Source organism: Apodemus sylvaticus, chromosome 11, assembly GCF_947179515.1.
Source record: "Apodemus sylvaticus chromosome 11, mApoSyl1.1, whole genome shotgun sequence".
Classification (NCBI taxonomy): domain Eukaryota; kingdom Metazoa; phylum Chordata; class Mammalia; order Rodentia; family Muridae; genus Apodemus; species Apodemus sylvaticus.
This window is the reverse complement of record NC_067482.1, coordinates 43,303,569-43,322,438: the sequence shown is the minus strand read 5'-3', so window position 1 is coordinate 43,322,438 and position 18,870 is coordinate 43,303,569. Positions and strand designations below refer to the sequence as shown.

The following is an 18,870-nucleotide window of genomic DNA, read 5'->3' as shown; positions in this document are numbered from 1 at the left end:
AGGCAGCAGGGAGGACGGTAGAGAAGCAGTGGCTCTGATTGCTCGTGGCCACATGGAAAAGAGGAGTGAGACTTTGCTAAAGAAATAATGTGCCCTGCGCTCTGTTCTGCTTTCCTAACTTCGAACATTCAGAGAGAAGTCAACCTAGTAAATTTCCACATCCATCAGAAGAAGTGAAATCAAAATCTTTTGCAAGTCTAGCCTGACAGTACACAGGCACACTGTGCCAGCCTTCCTGAGGTCCTCACAACACTCAGGGCATATTAGTGCCATCGCTGGTGGGCCGTGGGAACCGAGAGTACAAGGACTCTAAACTCCCAGGGTCACAGAGCTGGCAAGTGGTAGAACTGAAAGGCAGTCTTCGCTGTAAGTCTGTGAAGCTGCCTGCCTCACAGCTGAGCCATTCTACCCTGGGACACTGGCAAGTTAACATTCCTTAAAACGTCTATTGAAACAATCTTGAAGAGTAATTCAGTGGAGAAAGGGGCTGTGTTTACATGTTGACATATTCTGATAATACGTTGGATAATATTTTAGATATTATACAGAGCTACAGCTCGTATTCTATAGGTTTTTAAGACTGGAATCCGAGGTCACTCTAAACATCACTAAGCTGTTAGTAGATGGAGAACTTACCTGCTTTCATTCTCTTATCAGCACAGGGTAGTATTTCCCCTAGTCAGGACATTTTACAAAGACTTTTTCTCAGTGTTGAGTGCTGACAGGACAGAATTTTGGGTGTCTAGAGAGTAGAATCCAGTTTCCCTGAGCCAACAGTAATCAGCCACGGGGAGGGGAGGCCCCTCTGGCCCCCTAAGCCCCCGTGGGAGGGCCCCTCTGACCCCCTAAGCCCCCGTGGGAGGGCCCCTCTGGCCCCCTAAGCCTGTTTCTATCTTTATAAAGAGAGGCTCCTATCAAGTGGAGAAACAAATTCATGTGTTGACAAGGCAAGGTGGTGTGAGAATTTGTTTACAGGCAACATTTTATTTTGACACTGACAGATAACACTTGTTAAGACTTGTGGGAAGGGAGCTAAGTAATGAATCAGACACTAACAAGTCAGGAAATGGCTAAAATTTTAGGAGAGAGGCTGTAAGCAAGTGCCATGAATAATTCATAGCCCGAATATGTCATGTACAGTGAGCAGCTTGTTCACAGCCAATACTTTCAAGTTACAGTCTTTTAAACATCGTTATGGGGTCTGATATCCAGGGTAAGTCCTTTCATTCCAGCCTCACCGAAGGGGACAGTCATATGTCTTAGAGACAAACTTAGGAAGCCACAGCTCATGTCTGATCGGCCCGGAACAGTTCCAACTTAAAGATTAGGCAGCATGTATTAAACACTGGGGGCCAGATACTGGACCAATCATCATAGGTGGATTCAGCCCTTCCTCTAGTCCTGTAAAGCAGGTCGTATCATCACTCTCATTTTACAGACTGAAAAATGGAGGCTTTAGTAGTCAGGTCAAAGACAAATGAATAGCGGGGCTGGAAATGAAGTGGATCTGACCTAAAGCCTGGCACACTACCCCTCTGCCTTGTTCCAGATCTTGGCTTTCTTTTTAAGCATAAATGTCTTTGTTATCGGCAGAGTCAGAATGATGTCATGCTTGCTTGCGTTCATTGATTAAGAGTTCAACCAGCATTAAAATAGTGGTTCCTAATATGATCATGACAGCTTCATTCTAATAGACCTTAGTAATCTAACAGCATGAGACTTGGACAAAAAGGATATGTTGGAATTATTGGGGCTGTGATCTAGAAGCAAGGCTGACATTAGCAGAGCTGAAATCCTTTGCAGAAAACAAACAACAAACACTTTCAACCAAACCATTTCCTGTATCTGAGTTTGAGATGCCCGTTGACTGCATTGGCATGCTCTTGTTTTCAAAACAAAAAGAGAAGAAAACTATGCACAGGGGTGGGGGGCAGTGAGGGGATAATGATGATGAGTTGTGAGTTGGTATGGACAGCAGGACAAAGATGGTCCCAGATCAGGAACTGGGAAAACCCTGCAAAGAAAAAGATGGAACCTCTTGGAAAACCAACCCTTAGTGAAGTCCAACTGGTCACCTTTCTAAGTTCCGTCATTCTCATCTGTCTCCGATAACTAGATTATAATTTACATCTTGACCATGTTCTGGGGCAGGGTTAAAGGTATACACAAAGACAAAATTTCTAATGCATCCTCGTCAGAATGTCTAGTGCAATGGACTCTGGCTAGAGATCAGTAGAATCCTCACTGGGGAACTGGTGAGTTTTTCTTTTGCATGGCCAAAGCTCAAAAGTTTGTCAGGCAAACAATTCTACATATATGTGTCACTTACAGTAAGTCCTGGGTCACTGAAGCTTACCTCTATTTTAAAAAAAAAAAAGTCATGCTTGTAGTGTTTTGGTTTTCCTCACTGAAATTTGAAATCTTTTCTCAGAGGAGGCTAACTTAGACTGATATTTTCCAAGTTACTAACTCAAGGTATGAATTCCAGAACACAGGAAGAGTTACCCTTGATTCTATGGAAATGCCATTGGATGTTTCCGCCAGCCTTGCACACTTTATCAGTATCCATCCTCTGTTTTCCAGGAAGAGGAAGCGATTCTGAATCAGATTTGCCACACCGGAAGTTGCCAGATGTGAAGAAAGATGATATGTCTGCACGACGGACTTCTCATGGTGAGCCGAAATCAGCAGTGCCTTTTAACCAGTACCTCCCCAACAAAAGCAACCAGACGGCCTATGTCCCGGCGCCTCTGAGAAAGAAGAAGGTGGAGAGGGAGGAATACAGGAAGAGCTGGAGCACGGCTACCTCCCCCCTGGGCGGGGAAAGGCCCTTCAGGTAGGAATGAGGCTTCGGTTCTTTGACGTACCATTACGAAGGGATCTAAGTGGCCAATGCATCCCAGAGAGCTTGTCATAAAATGCTGATTCATGAAGGTCCCTAGAATCATGCCTGGTGCACAGTAGGTATCCAACACATCCTTCCCTGAGGAGCCATTGCTGAGGCCAATTCCGTTGACAGAATGTGGAAAACACAAGTCACGTGGCCTTCTGTGGAGCCTGCTTGATTTCTGATTCTGTAACCGTGGTTGTACAAAGATTATATAAACAGACTCTTGATACATTTATATAAAGCAAGCTCGATAGACAGACACAGGGAGAAAGTTTAAAGCGCGAGTGTAGGCAAGTGTCAGAATAAATACAAGATGTGTGTGTGTGTTCTTTTAAGAGAAGGAAACTACATGACTTGTGTTTTCCCTTAATGTCCTTATTAATGTACATATTTATTATGCAAATATTTATTGTCTATTACATGCTGGGTGCTATATTTGGGGTTTGGGGCCTACTAGTAAGATACTAATAACAGGCCCTATCTTTAGCAGTATCTTTATAAGGACTTAATATTTCACTATTATTATCTGTCATTTTCCCACTAAGGAAATGTTTCTTAAAATTTTTATGTATTGATCAAAATGAATGAATTTTACCTTTACAGTAGAGAAGGGTTTTTTTGCTTTCAATATCAAGTTTGCAAGAGCCCAGTATGGAGGAGAAATGCATTGTATTAATTAGCTCCACAAAACTGACCTCACCTTAGCAGCATCCTATCCGGTGCTGTGACGACTTATTCTAAGTTAAAAGTGATATCAAAATGTCTTGGAAGCGATGTCCAGTCTGTTCCCTGACCTGCCTGTTAGCTCCTTGTTGTCCAACTCACTAGTTACCCTGAAACCATAGAAGAGGAGGGAAGTGACGCAGGGTCTCCCATTGAAGATGGCGAGCGCAGCCAGATGGGCCCTGATGGGCAGCCTGCCGGTGGGTTAGAAGCTCCTCCCAGCAATGGGGAGGAGCAGTCTCCTGGGGATGCTGCTGCTGTGCCAGCTGCTCTTCCCGAAGACAGAGATGCTGTGGAAAGCCAAAAGCGCAGAAGGCTGGAGCAAGCTGGGATCAAGGTCATGCCTGCAGCACAGCGCTTTGCCAGGTTAGCTCTGCCAGCTGAGGGCTGGCCTGGCTGGCCTTCTGCATGCCTGCAGGTTTGGATTCTGGCTAGCGAATTGGACTTCTCATCCTCTTTCCCCAGTTCCTACGTGTCTGTCACATCAGCGGCCTCCGCTCTGGATGAGTAGAAATAGATACTCTGTCTTGGGGCGTGTCTCTGCTGAGCCCTTGGCTAGTTTAAACGAAGATAAAACCGTGAGCTCCTCTCTGCTTCATTAGACCCCCGTCCCTGCGATCAGTTGCGTGGGCTGCAGGATTTACCTAGCAATAACATTTTATTTTCCTATGGCTTGTTTCTTGTTAACTTCATCCTACTCCTAAATGGCTCATTACCTCATAACCCATCATTAGAATATGTTAAATATTTTGAAATAGAGGACAATCTATTCAGAGAGAAAAACTGAGTTGCAAAAATCCATGCATTTGCCTTCTCTTAAGGGCCAAATTTGTAGGTGTGTTTTCCAAAGCATGCTGATTCAGAAGCTAAGACTGGAACCTCTCTTCATTGCTGCTAAAGGGTGTTAGCACACAGTGCTGCTGACTTCATGAAGTGGGTGAGATGAAGTGTTTTAATAGTCAAAGCTACAGAATTCTACAGTCTACCTTCTTGTGGAGAGTTCTGAAAAGCTTGTTTCTTTTTTATGGAAGAACCACACTGAGCCTCACACATAACTTTGCAGCCAACAAATACGTAACGACCTGATGCTCAGAGCGATTCCACACTTGGAATTCCTCGCATCCGAGTTCGTTGCTTTACATTTTAAAGGGTCAGGAACACACTTGTTTTGTTAGAAGAAACAAAGGATGGGTGATTCTATTAATTACTTTTCTTCATGCTGTGAGAAAATATCTGACCTAAGCCACTCAAGAGAAGAGTGATTTATTTTCACTCATGGTCTCGGGGGATTTTAATCCATGATGCCAGGGAAAATGTGGAGGTGGGAGGGGTTTGGTCGTATTGATGGGTGCATGAAGCAGCGGTCTTTACTGTGGCAGGCAGTAGAGAATGGGACCTATAAGGACAAGCTACAGACTCCAAGGCTTGTTCCCAGTGACCCACCTTGGCCAATCATATTCCTTGTCCCAAAGGTTCTAGAATCTCCCAAGTAGGGTCACCATCTAGAGATCAAATCAACAAACACATGAGCCAGTAGAGATTCTGGGGACAGTTTACATTCATGCCATAGCAACTATAGAAAGTGACCTGTAGAGCTGGTCAGAGCTGATGTGGCAGCCAGATTCAGGTACGTTGTCCATAGTGGCACATCTGATTCCACACATGTATTTCTCTCTATGTTTCTTATGTGGTTGTTTCCATGGTCTAGTTTCTAACTGAAATATCTAGGGTTGGCTTTTATATATTTAATTGTAGGATAGCTTTTGTTGGTTTTTAAAAATACACAAAAATACTCTATTTCTCCTCTATTTGTGGTAGTCTTACACAAATATTTAATCTATCAACCCTAACTACTAGAAATGCTGATGTAAAATCCTGCTTGCATTATAAGCAATTCTCTGAAACAATGAAGAATAATATCATACCATATCCTGAATATTCAAATATTCTTTGAATATCTGTGTCAGAAATATACTTTTCCTGTATCCTTCAAGCACCTGCTTACCCCAGAGACCAAGCTAGAAGCTGAAACAGAAATGAATAACATCCCAGCACCAGGCACCATTTTTTCCAACTTGTCTGTCTCCCCTCTTCAAGCTTAGAACACAGTGAGAATATTACTAAGTTATACAGATCAGCAAGTGAGCACACACACACAAATCAAATCTCCACATCTTTGATGCACATACCTTTGTTTTTTATCATATCTGTGAATCTTTTAGCCAGAGGGTGAGCAAGGAGATGGGGGGGGGGGGGTGACAAAGTCGAGTACAGGTTGACCAGTGCCACATGGTAACCGGAAAGCATATTTTATAATAGAACATTGAATTCTTTGATAAAGATTCTCATTCAATATATTAACAGAGAGTCATGGTTTAAAATGTGGTTCTGGTGGAAGATATTATATTTAGGTAAGTCATTTTTTTCTCTCATACATGTTTGCTGTTATCTGATTTAACTTTTAGCTGTGTCATCCAAATTAACTATGAAGCAGAAGTGTTCAGGCTTGCTAATGTCACCACACCTCAGACTTTCTCACATAGTATTTAAAGTCATGTTGAGGCAGCTATAAATATTCCTAGAGACTGCCCCCGAGAGCAGCACCCTGTATCTGTTCTAGTTGCCATGAGCTCATTTGGTAGACAGGTTTTCAGTTTCTAGTTCACTCCTAAAGGCATGTCCACCATGCTGAATGCACATGCCATATACACTTGCCACATACACACGCCACATGCTACATGAACATGCCATATACACATGCCACATACACGCCCCCAGCCTAGCATGCCTACATTTTGTTGCTTAACTTTTTACAAGGCATAGTAGACTTGACAGTCATTCTAAGTTTATCCTCACTTAGGGTCCTGCTTTTAATGTGGCAGTAAGTTGCTTAACTGCAATGAAATGCAAATTGTGAAGGAAAAATGAACAAAACAAAACACAACAAAACAAAGCAAAACAGTACAAAGAAGCAAACAAAAATCCCAAGGGCTCTCCGTGCGTGAAAAGTAAGAGTATAAATCACTGAACTTTTCCAAAGTTTCTCAAAGCATTTGACCCCAAGTCTCTTGTTTTGACATCCAGATAGAATCTGGCCATCACAGTATTAGACCCAACCAGAAGCTAAAGATAATTTTGGGGGCTTCTTCTCAGTTGGGAAACACTTTGTACAGGAAGTGCTCTACAAGAAAGGGACAGACACAACAAAGGGTGGGCACCAACCTTCATAGGCAGACCATTCTTCCATCTCCTTCTCCAGGACCCTCACACACCTGGTTGCAATACTTTTAGGCCAATGTGCACAGAGAGCAGAGATCCAGTCATTCCACTTCCACATGATGTTAAAAGCCTGTAGAAATCCACACTGCTTGTGAAAAATAAATCAGGAGGTATCTTAGCATCAAGGAACAGAACACAGGACTTCTCAATAAGTGTGTGGCAGTTAATATTTATTAGAGTTTCCATAGAAGTTTTTAAAAAGTATATAAACTGCTTTTTCTTCTATTTTATTTTATGACCATGTTAACTTAATTAACCCTCCTCTGTAAGATTCTGCAAAAGAAGCCAGATTTCTTTTTATAAGAGGGTAAAATAAGAATCAAGATTCACTTCCCCTTAAATTAAAATACCGTAGAGATTTGAGTTCTCTTATTTGGTGTTTCCCGTTGGAGAAGTAAATTTTGTAACTGAATTATAGGTTCCACGTGACTGTACTTCTTTCCTAATTATTTGCACGTGTTTCAGCACTCACTTGTTCTGCCAGTCTGTGGATGTGCTTGGCCACATAGTAATTAATGACAGAGGGGAGACAACTCTCCAGGGAACAATCGCCATTTTAGAAATCTTCAGAGGAAGAACAGATGTAGCCCAGTGCCAGACACATACCCTTCCGTCCCTCTCTACCAGATGCTGGCTCCCTGCTTCTTTCTGCACAGATCCCTCAGTCTAGGGACCAGACAGGCATGACCTTTGTGACTCTGGATGTGTCTGCCGTGCCTGGAGACAGGGTAACAGGGAGGTTTCTGCTGTTGCCCATGGCATTCCCAAGAGAACGAACAGGCCTTTCTGGAGAGCCCAGTTTCTTTGAATAGAACAAACTCACTGCCAAGCCAAGCTGGCTGCTCATTGCCAAGTAAAAGGGGGGTGAAAGGGGATGCCAGCTCTTCCTTAGTTTATTTATAGTGTGTGTGTGTGTGTGTGTGTGTGTGTGTTATATGCATGTTTGTGCTCTTGAGCATGCAGAGGCCAGAGAAAGAAGAGGACATCGTATGTATTGCTCTGTCATTCTCCAGCTTATTCCCTTGGAGCAGGGTTTCTGAGTGAATCTGGAGCTAGGCTGGTGTCCAGAAAGTCCCAGTGGTGTCCTTATCTCTGCCTCTCAACCCCAGGACTGAAGTTAGGGTAGCTCCCCCTTAAAGGCAAGTGTACAGCCACCCGCCTTTAGGTGGGTGCTGCAAATTTAAAGCCAGGTCCTCTTGCTCATGCAGCTAGGGCTCGCCTACAGCGCTAACTCCCCAGCTCCCCTTCGCCATTCCTTAGTATTAACCATTATCGCATATGCTTTGAACTATATAAAGAAGCCTTAGACACTCTGAGACATTTTCTCTGCCCTATCCCATGCAATGGTTCCTTAATCTTCCTGTCATGATAGCATTCCTTCCTCTCTCTCCCTCTCTCCCTCTCTCCCTCTCTCCCTCTCTCCCTCTCCCCCCTCCCTCCCTCTCTCTCTCTCTCTCTCTCTCTCTCTCTCTCTCTCTTTCCCTCTTTCCCTCTTTCCCTCTCTCCCTCGCTCCCTCTCAACCTGAGGTTGGCAGGGCTGCCAGGTTATAAGATGGGCCCTGCATTTCTCCGTTGTTCAAGCAGGTCTTGAACTTGTGATCTTCCTGACTTAGCCTCTCAAGTAGCTGAGCTACAGACCTGTACCCTCAGGTCCTACTAGGGTTCTGCATTTTAAATTACATAAGAGTTCTATTCCTTCCAGCAAACAATGCCCACCCATCAATCGCAAACTTTCCAGTAGATACAAGTCTAAACAGCCTGGGTCTGCTGCTTATGTAGACTTAAAGTCATTTAGCTAAGTTCATAAAACTTGAACTAAGTACCTTACTATTCTATGCAAAATGAACATCAAAATTCCTGGTTTGTAGAGTTCTCATGGTCACCAGTCAATGACATATTGGCTGCTCAGATTTTTGGTTAATGAAAAAAATAAAAATATACCAGAGTTTAACAATAGGCTGTTTTGAAGGCATAAATAATACAGAATAGAAGTCACTGAAATCTTTTTGGTAAGTATATACTTGTGACTATTCTTCTACATGTCTGCCTTCAATGCATTTTTATTTCATGGTCAGTAGTGCCAGCCAATAATTTACATCATTTTTCATCTCTCAGAGATGGCCACAAAGCTCTCAATTTAAAGAATTCATGCAATGAACAAGAATTACTCATAGTAACAGTTTTCCGGTTGTAGTAAAGATATTGCAGAGACGGGAATATCTTGAAGTAGCCATTGATAGAGAAACTTTATTCAGTCTCTTCTTTGAAGCACACATATCTAAATTGAGATCACTTGAAACAAGTCCTGCCACACTGGGCAGTTAGCCTAAAAAGGAACACTTGGGGAATTTGCAGCCCAGCTGGGCTTGCAAGATGCATAAGGTACCAGATTCACGCTGCTCAAATTGGCATTGGAAATTGGCAGTGCTATTTGCATACATGCATACTTTTTATTTTAACAAATTCTTTCAGAGATGAAACCCAGGCCTCCTGGTCGAAAAGTAGAAAGACTTTTAGTCTTAGACTTGGTTCATACTGATGACTGGTTCCAAACTGGGGGTTCAAGAATATGTGAGGTGTGTGCTTCCTACTGAAAGGGCTTTGTAAGATGTTAAATGTTGACCTAAATTATGAGGTATGATTAATTAGCATTCTGCTATCATCAGTCTTCCAAAGTTGCTGTGCAATGCAATTTACAACTCTATTCTAAGTACGACTCACGAAATCCCTTTATTTAGTTACCAAATTACTTCCCTTTCTCCTGATCTCATAGTAATGATAATGCCATTTTTTTTTGTAAGATGCTCTGCTTTCAAAGCTATTCCTGGCATTGTTTGTCCAATCAATAGCTCAATGGTCTATTCATTGTCATAGAACAGAGTCCCTGGAACCAGCCTGCCTTGATTTGTATTCAAATCTATACACTAGCTCTTTGACCTTGTGCAAATTTATCGGCCTAGTCTTTCTACTTGATAAAATGAGGATGAGTGGATACATACCATAGTCTATGCAATTTTAATGCTAGAATTACTACTTAGCAGGAATTCTACATAGGCTATGTTCATTATCCACTGGCCAGCATCATTATAGTCGGTTTGTTTTTGCTTAATTACTCTGAAGCAATTTAGTGATCTGTTGCTTTCTACTAAACATTCTTTACAGCCATAGATGACCAATCCAAGTTGATTTTTGCCAGACATGTTGACTAAGAAATCAGGGAGGAAAGTGAACACAGTTTATGGAGCAATTAGGCAGAAGACTAAGAGTTTATTATGCAACTCTTTTAAGGACAAGATTGATATTTTTAATGATACATTTATTGAGAAGTAAAGTATCACACACACATTTGTTTTAAAATCTTGAGATTTTTAGATCAACGAGAGCAATGCAAATAGTGGGAAGGTTTTATGAATATGACCAAGCATATTTTGATTTTCCAAAACTCAGAAATAAGATCTGCTGTCACTAAAGTAATGATCTCCATTAGAACAATATAATACAAAGGAATAGCCAGTGGACCAACTGATCAACCAGAATAGACTGTCTAATTGCAGGCTCTGTGCTCAGCCAGTTCAAGTCCTCCTGTCTTCATTCTTGCTATGAGTTTGACCTTTGATAAAGACAAATTTATTCTTTACATTTTAAAAACATGTATTTGCTTGTGTGTGTATGTGTGTATGTTTACATATGTGTGTATGTGTGTATGTGTGTCTATACAAGTGTGCTATAGTATGCATGTGAAGGTCAGAGAACAATTTGTGGGAGTCAGTTTTCTCCTTCCAGGAATCAAAAGCTTGTCGCTGTGGGCAGTAAGCTCCTTCACCCACTGAGCCATCTTGCCTTACCTTAAGCACATTTTGGTGGGTGCCGGGGTGGGGTTGGGGGTGGGGAGTGTACTGATTGAGCTTGTGTCTGTGTACATGCTAGGCAAGTGCTCTGCTACTACATTATGTCATCAGTTCAGGAACTTTAAAACAACTGTTTAGAAAGCTTTTACAAAATAGGTACACTTTTTCTAGAAATCAAATTATTTTGATTTGCTTGTCTGCTACGTCCTTAGCTCAAGAACTTTTAATCATCTTTCAAAAAAAAAAAGCTCATACAAAATAGGTATGCTTTTATAGAAATCAAATTATTTTTATTTGTTTTTCATCTTTATGAACTGAGAATAAAATCAATGATGGGGGATTAAACGTTCCAACCCACATTGGGACTTCAAAACGAAACTGGTCTTTTAAATGGAAGCATGGGAAATTCTTTGAAGGCCCCATAAGCACAATTGCTGTCTTGCCCACTACCTCAGGAAGGAAAAAAAATCTAGAAAACTCCTAAGGCTGCTTGACTCACAGTCACCATCAAATCGCCTTTAGCAATTTAAAGCTTCTGTTTTTAAGGGGCCTTCAGGAATCCTTTGAAAATGAAAGTCATCTGTAGCACTAATTTGGCAGAGCCCCTTTACCACACTGTCCTGCCCTTCTATCATTAGAAAGGAAGCAGACCTGGAGAGCCCAGGGAGTCGGGGAGAGGAGGCAGGAGCTGATGGGAGAAGGCAGGCCTTGATCAGCTCTGAGTGCCTTTAAACTATTCCATATGTCACGTTCAGTTCAGTGTGTCGCAGAAAGCCCTTCCTCAGGCTTTGTAGTGGGCGCTTGGCCTATATTCTAGCTCGTGGCTTCACTCACGCATCTTCCTCCAGAGTCATTTCTTGGCAAAGTGCGTACCTACTGTGTGTATCACAAGTGTGATGAAAGTGGTGGTAAGCAGCCCCTCCTTTCCCCTGAGCTGTTTCACAACAAGCTTTTGGATTGTTGCTTTGTGAGCCATTTAGGATCTCGCTGTGATGGATGCTCGAGGAGCCCTGCACAATACATGACCTCTCGGCGTTGTTTGCATCTGGCTGAAGTCAAGGTTAAGCCTATCCTAATTGTGCTGCAACTCTGTGCTGCAACTAAAAAATAAAAGGTGCTTCCCTTTGAACTAACAGCGTTGAGAGAACTTTTCAATAACAGTACAGTCCCCAGGAGATGGGGTTTTAAACTTTGTCTCTTACCTGATCACGTGTGCGGTTCCATTTGATTTTGCTCTATCAGTCAAAAGCCATCGAATGAGGAGAAAGAAGCTATTCGTGATATAATCCTTCGGAAAGAAAACCCTTTCCTGACCCACCAACACGGCAAAGATTCAGAGTCGGAGGATGAAGCCACATGCCTACTGCCTGACCTTGAGAAAGATGACTTTGCTGCGAGGAGGGCAAGGTTGAATCAAAGCAAGCCGGTAGTGCCACTTAATCAGCTGCTCTATGGGCCTTACCGAAATAAAGATGCAGAGAAGGCGGGTGGCAGCAAACGGCCCTCAAAGGGACCGTCAGACAAGAAAAATCTAGGATTTCAAAGGTGTGCACTCTATGTGTGTCTATGAGGAGCATCGCTAAGCAAAAATGATCTGTGCGTGGCCCCCACCCCCCTCTTTCCAGCATGATCTTGTCACCACTAGCCAACTAGACACGGCCAACTGCCCTTAAGAGAACAACCAATACTTAAGGGTCCGCCACCCCCATTCAAAAGGAACAGAAGACAGCCATTGACTCTCTATTAGTCTCTTGAATTAGGAAGTTTTAGATGGAAGAAAAAGAACAAATCTTATTCTTTACTCTCACACACAAACAAGATAAATAATGGTGTTGTTTGTTTGTTTGTTTGCTTGTTTTGCCGAAAGCAAAGCAGGAGCTGGGTAGATAGCTCAGTGATTACCATGTAGGTTTAATGGCTGGAGTTCAGATTCCCAGAACCATGAAATCCCACATGCAGTAGCATAAGTGTCTGACCCCAGTGCATTCCTCCCTACCAGGCAATGGGAGATAGAGACTAGAGAATTGTCAGAAGCTCACAAGGCAAGCATATATCAGTAAAGAGCCTGTCTCAAACAAGGGAGAAGGCGAGACTCAAAACATGAGGTTGACCTTTGACCTCCACATGTTTGTTAAGGCTCTACTCCGTGCTTACAATGGCCAACCCAGACCAATGCCATGAAACAGAATGAGGCTGGATGTTGAAGCTTTTTTTCAGAATCAACTTAAATGTACTCCTTACGTTGGCGGTTTAGAGTAGAGATGGTTCACATCTGAGCCATGTCCCTATTATCTCCAAACTAATCCAAGAGTTTGGATCATGCCAAACTCATTTTTGACATTTACTGATGCAGTAAAACACTTTCTAAGGGGGACTGAGAGATTCAGTCGGAAAACTCGAATTCATTGTAGGCACTTGAATAGTTTACTGACAAAATAAAATCTCATTACCATTCTCAGCAATGTTTCAGCCAGCTCTGGCTTTCCTTCCTAGACAAGTTAGAGACTATCATCCTCTGAAGAAAAAAGTATTTGCCTTATGACAGATTAAAATGTAGTAGGAAGGGCTAGAGGTGTAGCTCAGCAGTATACAGTCCTCACGCTTGTGCAAGCCCCAGGTTCCATCCTGTGAAGGTACCCACAGCTTTTATTAATCTCATGTTTTTGAGAAAGGAAAAGAGGTTCCTGTCGTTGCCCTCTGTCCCCTCCCTGAGTTTCCGTACTTGACATTCTGTTTGTCTGCCCCCCTCTCCTTGAACTTGACTTATCAATGATGTGGGGGCCTAAATCAAATCAACAGAAACCAGGACCATCAAGAAGCTGTAAACACAATAGCGGCTTGCATCGTGCAAACCCAGGAGAGTAAACCACTGGAAACGAATTTCAGGAAGGTGCCAGATCTTCAGAAGGATGACCTGGCCCAGAGAAGAATCCAGGGCAGACTGACCCCTCACCGTGAGGCTCAGAGCTTCATCACACTCTCTGGGATTACCGAAGCTGACCTGGAGACTTGGGAGAGACTGAAAGTATCAGGAGAGACGAGGTGTGTCATGGCTTAGCCCCTGGCAGTGGTAGGATTTAACATTTGAGAATTGAGCGGTTATCTTTGTTTCATTTTCTGTTTTGATGGCTGGAAAGAGTACCTCTTAAAACACAGAGTGTCTGTAAGTGAGCACGTTCTGCATGAGAGGAAGGAAGCCTTCATACTAAAAGCCATGTTAGCAAAAAACATCTTTACCCAGCTGACTTTCTGCGAGTGGTTATTTATTCTCCTAGACTTGCTTACTATAAAGAATTTCTACTTGAATTTTGAATAACTAACCATTTTACTGTGAGATTTCATGGTGTTGCAATAGATGCTTTGAAAGCAATAGAAATTTAAAGTACTATTTTCCAAAACAAGAAGGGTGCTCATTTCTTCATTTGAATGGTTGAAGGGAAAGCCATTGGGTTCTAGCCATGTTAGTATTGTTCATATAACTAGTTTTGTCTTTTTGACCTCATCTTGATTTGTACTTGCCTCGGAATCCCTGGAACTGATTTCTGGTTCTGACCAGGGATGGAGATGCTCAGAACACCTGTGCCCCTGAGCCCCCACCAGAAATCGACGCAGAAACCGCCCTCCGTGATGACTTTGCCAGCCGTAAAGCAAGGGCCTACAAGAAAGCATCTGGCCCCAGGCAAAAGTTTGTACACTTTGGGCCTGTGACAGAGATAGACCAACAAACTTGGAAGCGGCTCAGCATTGGCAAGGCGGGGCCTAGGGATGATGTGAAGGCTGTCAGTCACAGCAGCCAGAGCCGAACTTCTTCTGGGTCACCTCCCTCTACCGGTATTTTTGGCTTAAAGGAAGAACAAATGCTTAGTCCACAAAGTGACTTCAGGTATTTTCCCCCCTCTGGTGCAAAGAGGCCTGCTGCTTTTAAAGTTGGCTGGGGCAAGGGACGTCTGTGGTAGAGCATAGGTATGGTCAGTATGTCCCCAGCACCAAAACCAGATCAAAATCAAGATAAAACACAAACAGACCAATCAACAAACAAACAAAAATCCAAGAGTTTGATGAGATACATCCCACAAACCTTTAGAGATGACATACAATTGATAGATACTTCCACAGGACAGCAGAAAAACAGTGTTGGGGGCCCATCACTGGGGAGGCGTATGTATGAGACTGGCAGGTGTCTGTCTATCTCCAGTCTGTTTTCATGGGAATCAGTGCCTGAGAAAGCCAGGAATATCTATAGCCATCCCTTTTGGCCTAACCTGTGAGTGTCATCTTATTAGTTGAACCACTTGAGTCAGATGGAGCATCAAAATGATTCTGCTCATGTCTTCTAAATACATAAAACCCAATGTAATAGCATCTCCCTCTCCTGTCCCACAGGTACCTGGTAACTTGGATGTACCTTGAACATCCAAGTAGACCCATAAATGAGGGCTCTCCCTTCTCTTCAGCTTTCAAAGTCTCCAGTAAATCAAGACTGGACTGAGACTGGAGAATGAGTCTCTCTAGTTAAGATTTCTTAGAGACAGCACTGCCCAGACTAGGGAGCCAGCTCATCATCAGCCTCAAAACTGCCTTCCTCCCTGAAGGCCCTCCATCTGAAGCCCTATTCCAGGATTCAGGTCCTTCTCCTAGCCTCCATTCTCTTAGGCAGAAGGAGAACATTTCTATGTATCTTGTTTGTCCTAGAGCCTCCATCCCACCTACCTGGTAGGAGCCATAGGATGATCTTAGTGAGGAACGAAACCACGGGATTCATCCCAATCTTTTGTCCTTGAGACCCAAAGGAAGTGGGAGGGGCTTCATGGCCTGCAGAACAGTCTCCTGAGCTCTAGACTGGTTGACACCATAAAAGAGGCAAAGCTGTACACATCAATGTGTCAGGAACAGGTGGTGAGGCTTCTGTGCTCCAGTGTCTGGGAAAAGGATGAGACAGAAAACTCATGAGAAATGCAGCCTGGGTTCCTCCAGTGCATGCTGAGCTATCACTCAATCCTGCAGTGACTAGGTCACACCGTGCCCCCTTGATGTGTTTCCGGTCACATTCTACCATCTACGTCTGATTATGGCGCCTTTACTAACTGGCCTGCGGAATGACAGCTGGGCATCTCTCATCGTTCAGTCTCCTTTCCTAACTCTCTTCCTCTTGCCTCCTGTCACCAATGCTACCTGATTAACACTAGGATAGTGCCTTCTGGCACAGACAGCTGTCTCAAAAAGGCCCCGTGGCTGGCGCCAGTACTGGAGTCTCAGGAAGAACAGGTCTGCATTCAGAGCAACAACCCAAAGGCAGAGGAAGGTGAGGAATAGCGTGTCCTGCCTCCCACAAGTGATGGGTGACAGGCAAGCAGGCTTTGGGGGAAATTTTTTCCTCCCATAACAAAACTGTCCTCTCTGGCTCTAGTTACACCCGCACAGCTGCCACAGGATAGCGGAGAACAAAATGGAGACGTTATTCAAAAAGAGCCTGAGATGCTGCCAAGGGTAACAAGACCAGAGGAACGCAGCAGAGCCCTGTGAGCTTCCTGCCTGCATTCTGTGCTGTGCTGCTGCCTCTGTGGTGTGTGGCTGCTGTGTGCCTGGATCAGAGCTGAGCATCCGAGCATCCCTGTGTGCCCTTGATGACCGAATCGGTGGGAAGCAGAGTTGCTTAAAGGGATGTGCTCATCAGAGGACAGGAGTTGTGCTTCTGCGGTCTGTCTACTCTGGATGGAGATGTTAGCCTTTGCATGTGCCTGGGGACTGATTTCCTCCTCACTAATCGTGAAAAACAGAATTGGAGCCATTTTCAAGTACCAGCTGCGTGGCAGAGGCCTCGCTAAATTAAAAGGGGGATTTCCTACACAGCTGCTCCGTCTCCATGCACTTCTGCCTTGATGAATGTCAGTGAGTGACACTCTTGAATTCCTTTAGCGGTAAATGCTCTTTAACCGGTTGGATCAGATGTTGCCCTAAAGCATGTCCTCTGGACTCTGAGTGGGGAGCCCTTGGGAAAAGGAGTGAAGTTGGAGAAGAAAAGAGCTCCTTCCTGGAGAGGCTGTGAACTGGCAAGGCCAGAACAAGAGGGGCTGATTCATGAAAAGTTGGTATGATGTTCCAGGAGAACTGAGATGCTCTCTAGACATCCCAGATCCACACATTACCTTTTACACAGCAGGAGGAACTGGGAATCTGCCGAGGTTATACCTAGGAAGAATCAGAGGTCCTGTTATCCTATACCCCTGTGACTGTTTCTCCAGTCAAGGTCTTGCTTGGCACGTGCTTTGAGTGTATTACTAATGCATCATGGTGTATGAAAGCCACTTACCTGCTTCTGTTATAAGAAACCAAATGACTGACTCTGGCCCCATCGATCCAGAGTTTCTCTTTTACATATAAGCAAGCAGGTATGAAAAGAGTAGTTATTATAATGAGTTTACCCATTAACCATTCTTTCTGATCTTCACTCTGTGGGAAGAATAAATGAAAAACTGTTCTTCCTGGATCGCAAAGGAGGCAGACTTGTTTCCTAGTTTTATGGATTTTATGGATTTCAGGCCTTAAGAAGATGAAGGACATTTCTAAAACTTGCGATGTTTCCAACTTTAGCCAACCTCACTGCCATCTGCTGGTAGGATTTCTGTTCCACTTCCTGCCTTGATTTAAGATCCTGGAATTTCAAGGTCCTGTGTGTGGAAGCTGCTGTTACCAGTTAATGATATATATGTTTATAAAAGGAATTCTCTTAAGCTCATTGCAAAACAGAAAAGTACTAGTGTTCTGTCTCTCAGATACCTTTGATGGCACTGGATGCAGGGCACAGTGGAGGCCAGGAAGAACATTAATTGATCCTACAATTTTAAAATCAATACTCTAGTCATCTATATCAGCCGAATTGGACAGTTTCTATCCTTCTGGATAGAAGTAGTTGTCGTCTTATTACCATGATGCCCAGGGAGCAGCTTCACACCATGGATGTAGAGTATCTTGTGTCCTCTTCGGTGTGTGCCTGCTCCCTTTCTAGCTCACCTCTGGAAAAAAAATCACATGTAGGCTGAGTAGATGTTTGCTCATTTCACAAATGAGAAGCACCACAGAGAGAATAGTTAAGTGTTGAATCCCAGGCAGTTCCCAGGTTGAGGCTAGTTACAGACAAAGGGACTGAGTGGTCAACCTCGCCCTCTGTTGTCAACTCACCTTCCAGACCTCTGGAACTGAAGGCTGCTGTGGAGCAAGCCAGAGTGACAGAAAGGAAGGAGGCGTGGCCTGCAGGCCTGACAAGGCATGCTTCCTGGGTGCATTAACTTCCACTGCAGTCGGGAAACCAAACTTCAGAACACAGTTCAGAATTAAAGTACCGAGATTTTAAACTTAGCTCCAAGTGGAAAACCACTTTTTCCCTTCAAGCCATTGCCTGTACAATACAAGTCACAAGAGGAGTCATGGAGGCCTGCTCGAATGCCTACTGTTTTCCATTTGCCAGTCATTTGTAGTTCCTATTAGGATAAATAGTGTAAGTGAAGAGAGCCAATAACTTTAGGACATCCTTCTTTTTCAAAAATGTGTGTGTGTGTGTGTGTGTGTGTGTGTGTGTGTGCACTCACTTCTGTGCTGTGTCCATCTGTGCATGTGAGAAAGAAAGGGAGAGAGGGAGAGCCCATGCTCTTGATTGAGCCCAACGCACTCCCTGAGAGTTTGTGTTTCCTTTTAACAAGTAGTAATTGCTGTGTGCAAAACCCAAGGCTGAGTGTGCATCCTAGATGAGTGGGTGAAGCTGTTTTCTGCTCTCACTTCAGATTAGTTGGGAGTACAGGGATCGACCACTGAAGAGCTGTGGATTCCAAGGTGCTCTCTTAGTGCCGGGAGTTGTATGAACACAATCAGGCGGTGTATACCTTGTTTCTCTCACTCCTCTGAATACTACTGCCCTCAGGTTGGAACCTCATCAACTGACTTTTCTGTCAATTCATTCCATGTCTGTCACAGCCATCAATTCTGTGCCCTATAGCATTAAGACATTCTTTATCCAAAGTATTTCCTGCTTTGCATTGAGAGAGAGAGAGAGAGAGAGAGAGAGAGAGAGAGAGAGAGAGAGAGCAGATCTGTTTGACAACTGAAAGGGCTCCTTAAAGCCCAGTGCTAAGTATC

The 18,870-nt window shown here is 43.6% G+C and overlaps 1 protein-coding gene across 14 annotated transcripts in view; it reads left to right on the top strand.

Annotated features, from left to right (window-relative positions):
• Positions 1-18,870, top strand: part of Limch1 (LIM and calponin homology domains 1) — a 308,704-nt gene that overhangs the window by 234,142 nt on the left and 55,692 nt on the right. For 13 of the 14 annotated variants that reach the window (XM_052198325.1, XM_052198324.1, XM_052198321.1 and 10 more), the window contains one exon: positions 2,584-2,836. In XM_052198325.1, coding sequence (XP_052054285.1) covers positions 2,584-2,836 — 253 coding nt within the window. Of the gene's footprint in view, positions 1-2,583; positions 2,837-3,718; positions 3,980-11,982; positions 12,286-13,539; positions 13,783-14,296; positions 14,624-15,926; positions 16,043-16,147; positions 16,260-18,870 lie in introns of all 14 variants that reach the window. The other variant, XM_052198330.1, reaches the window with a different exon arrangement.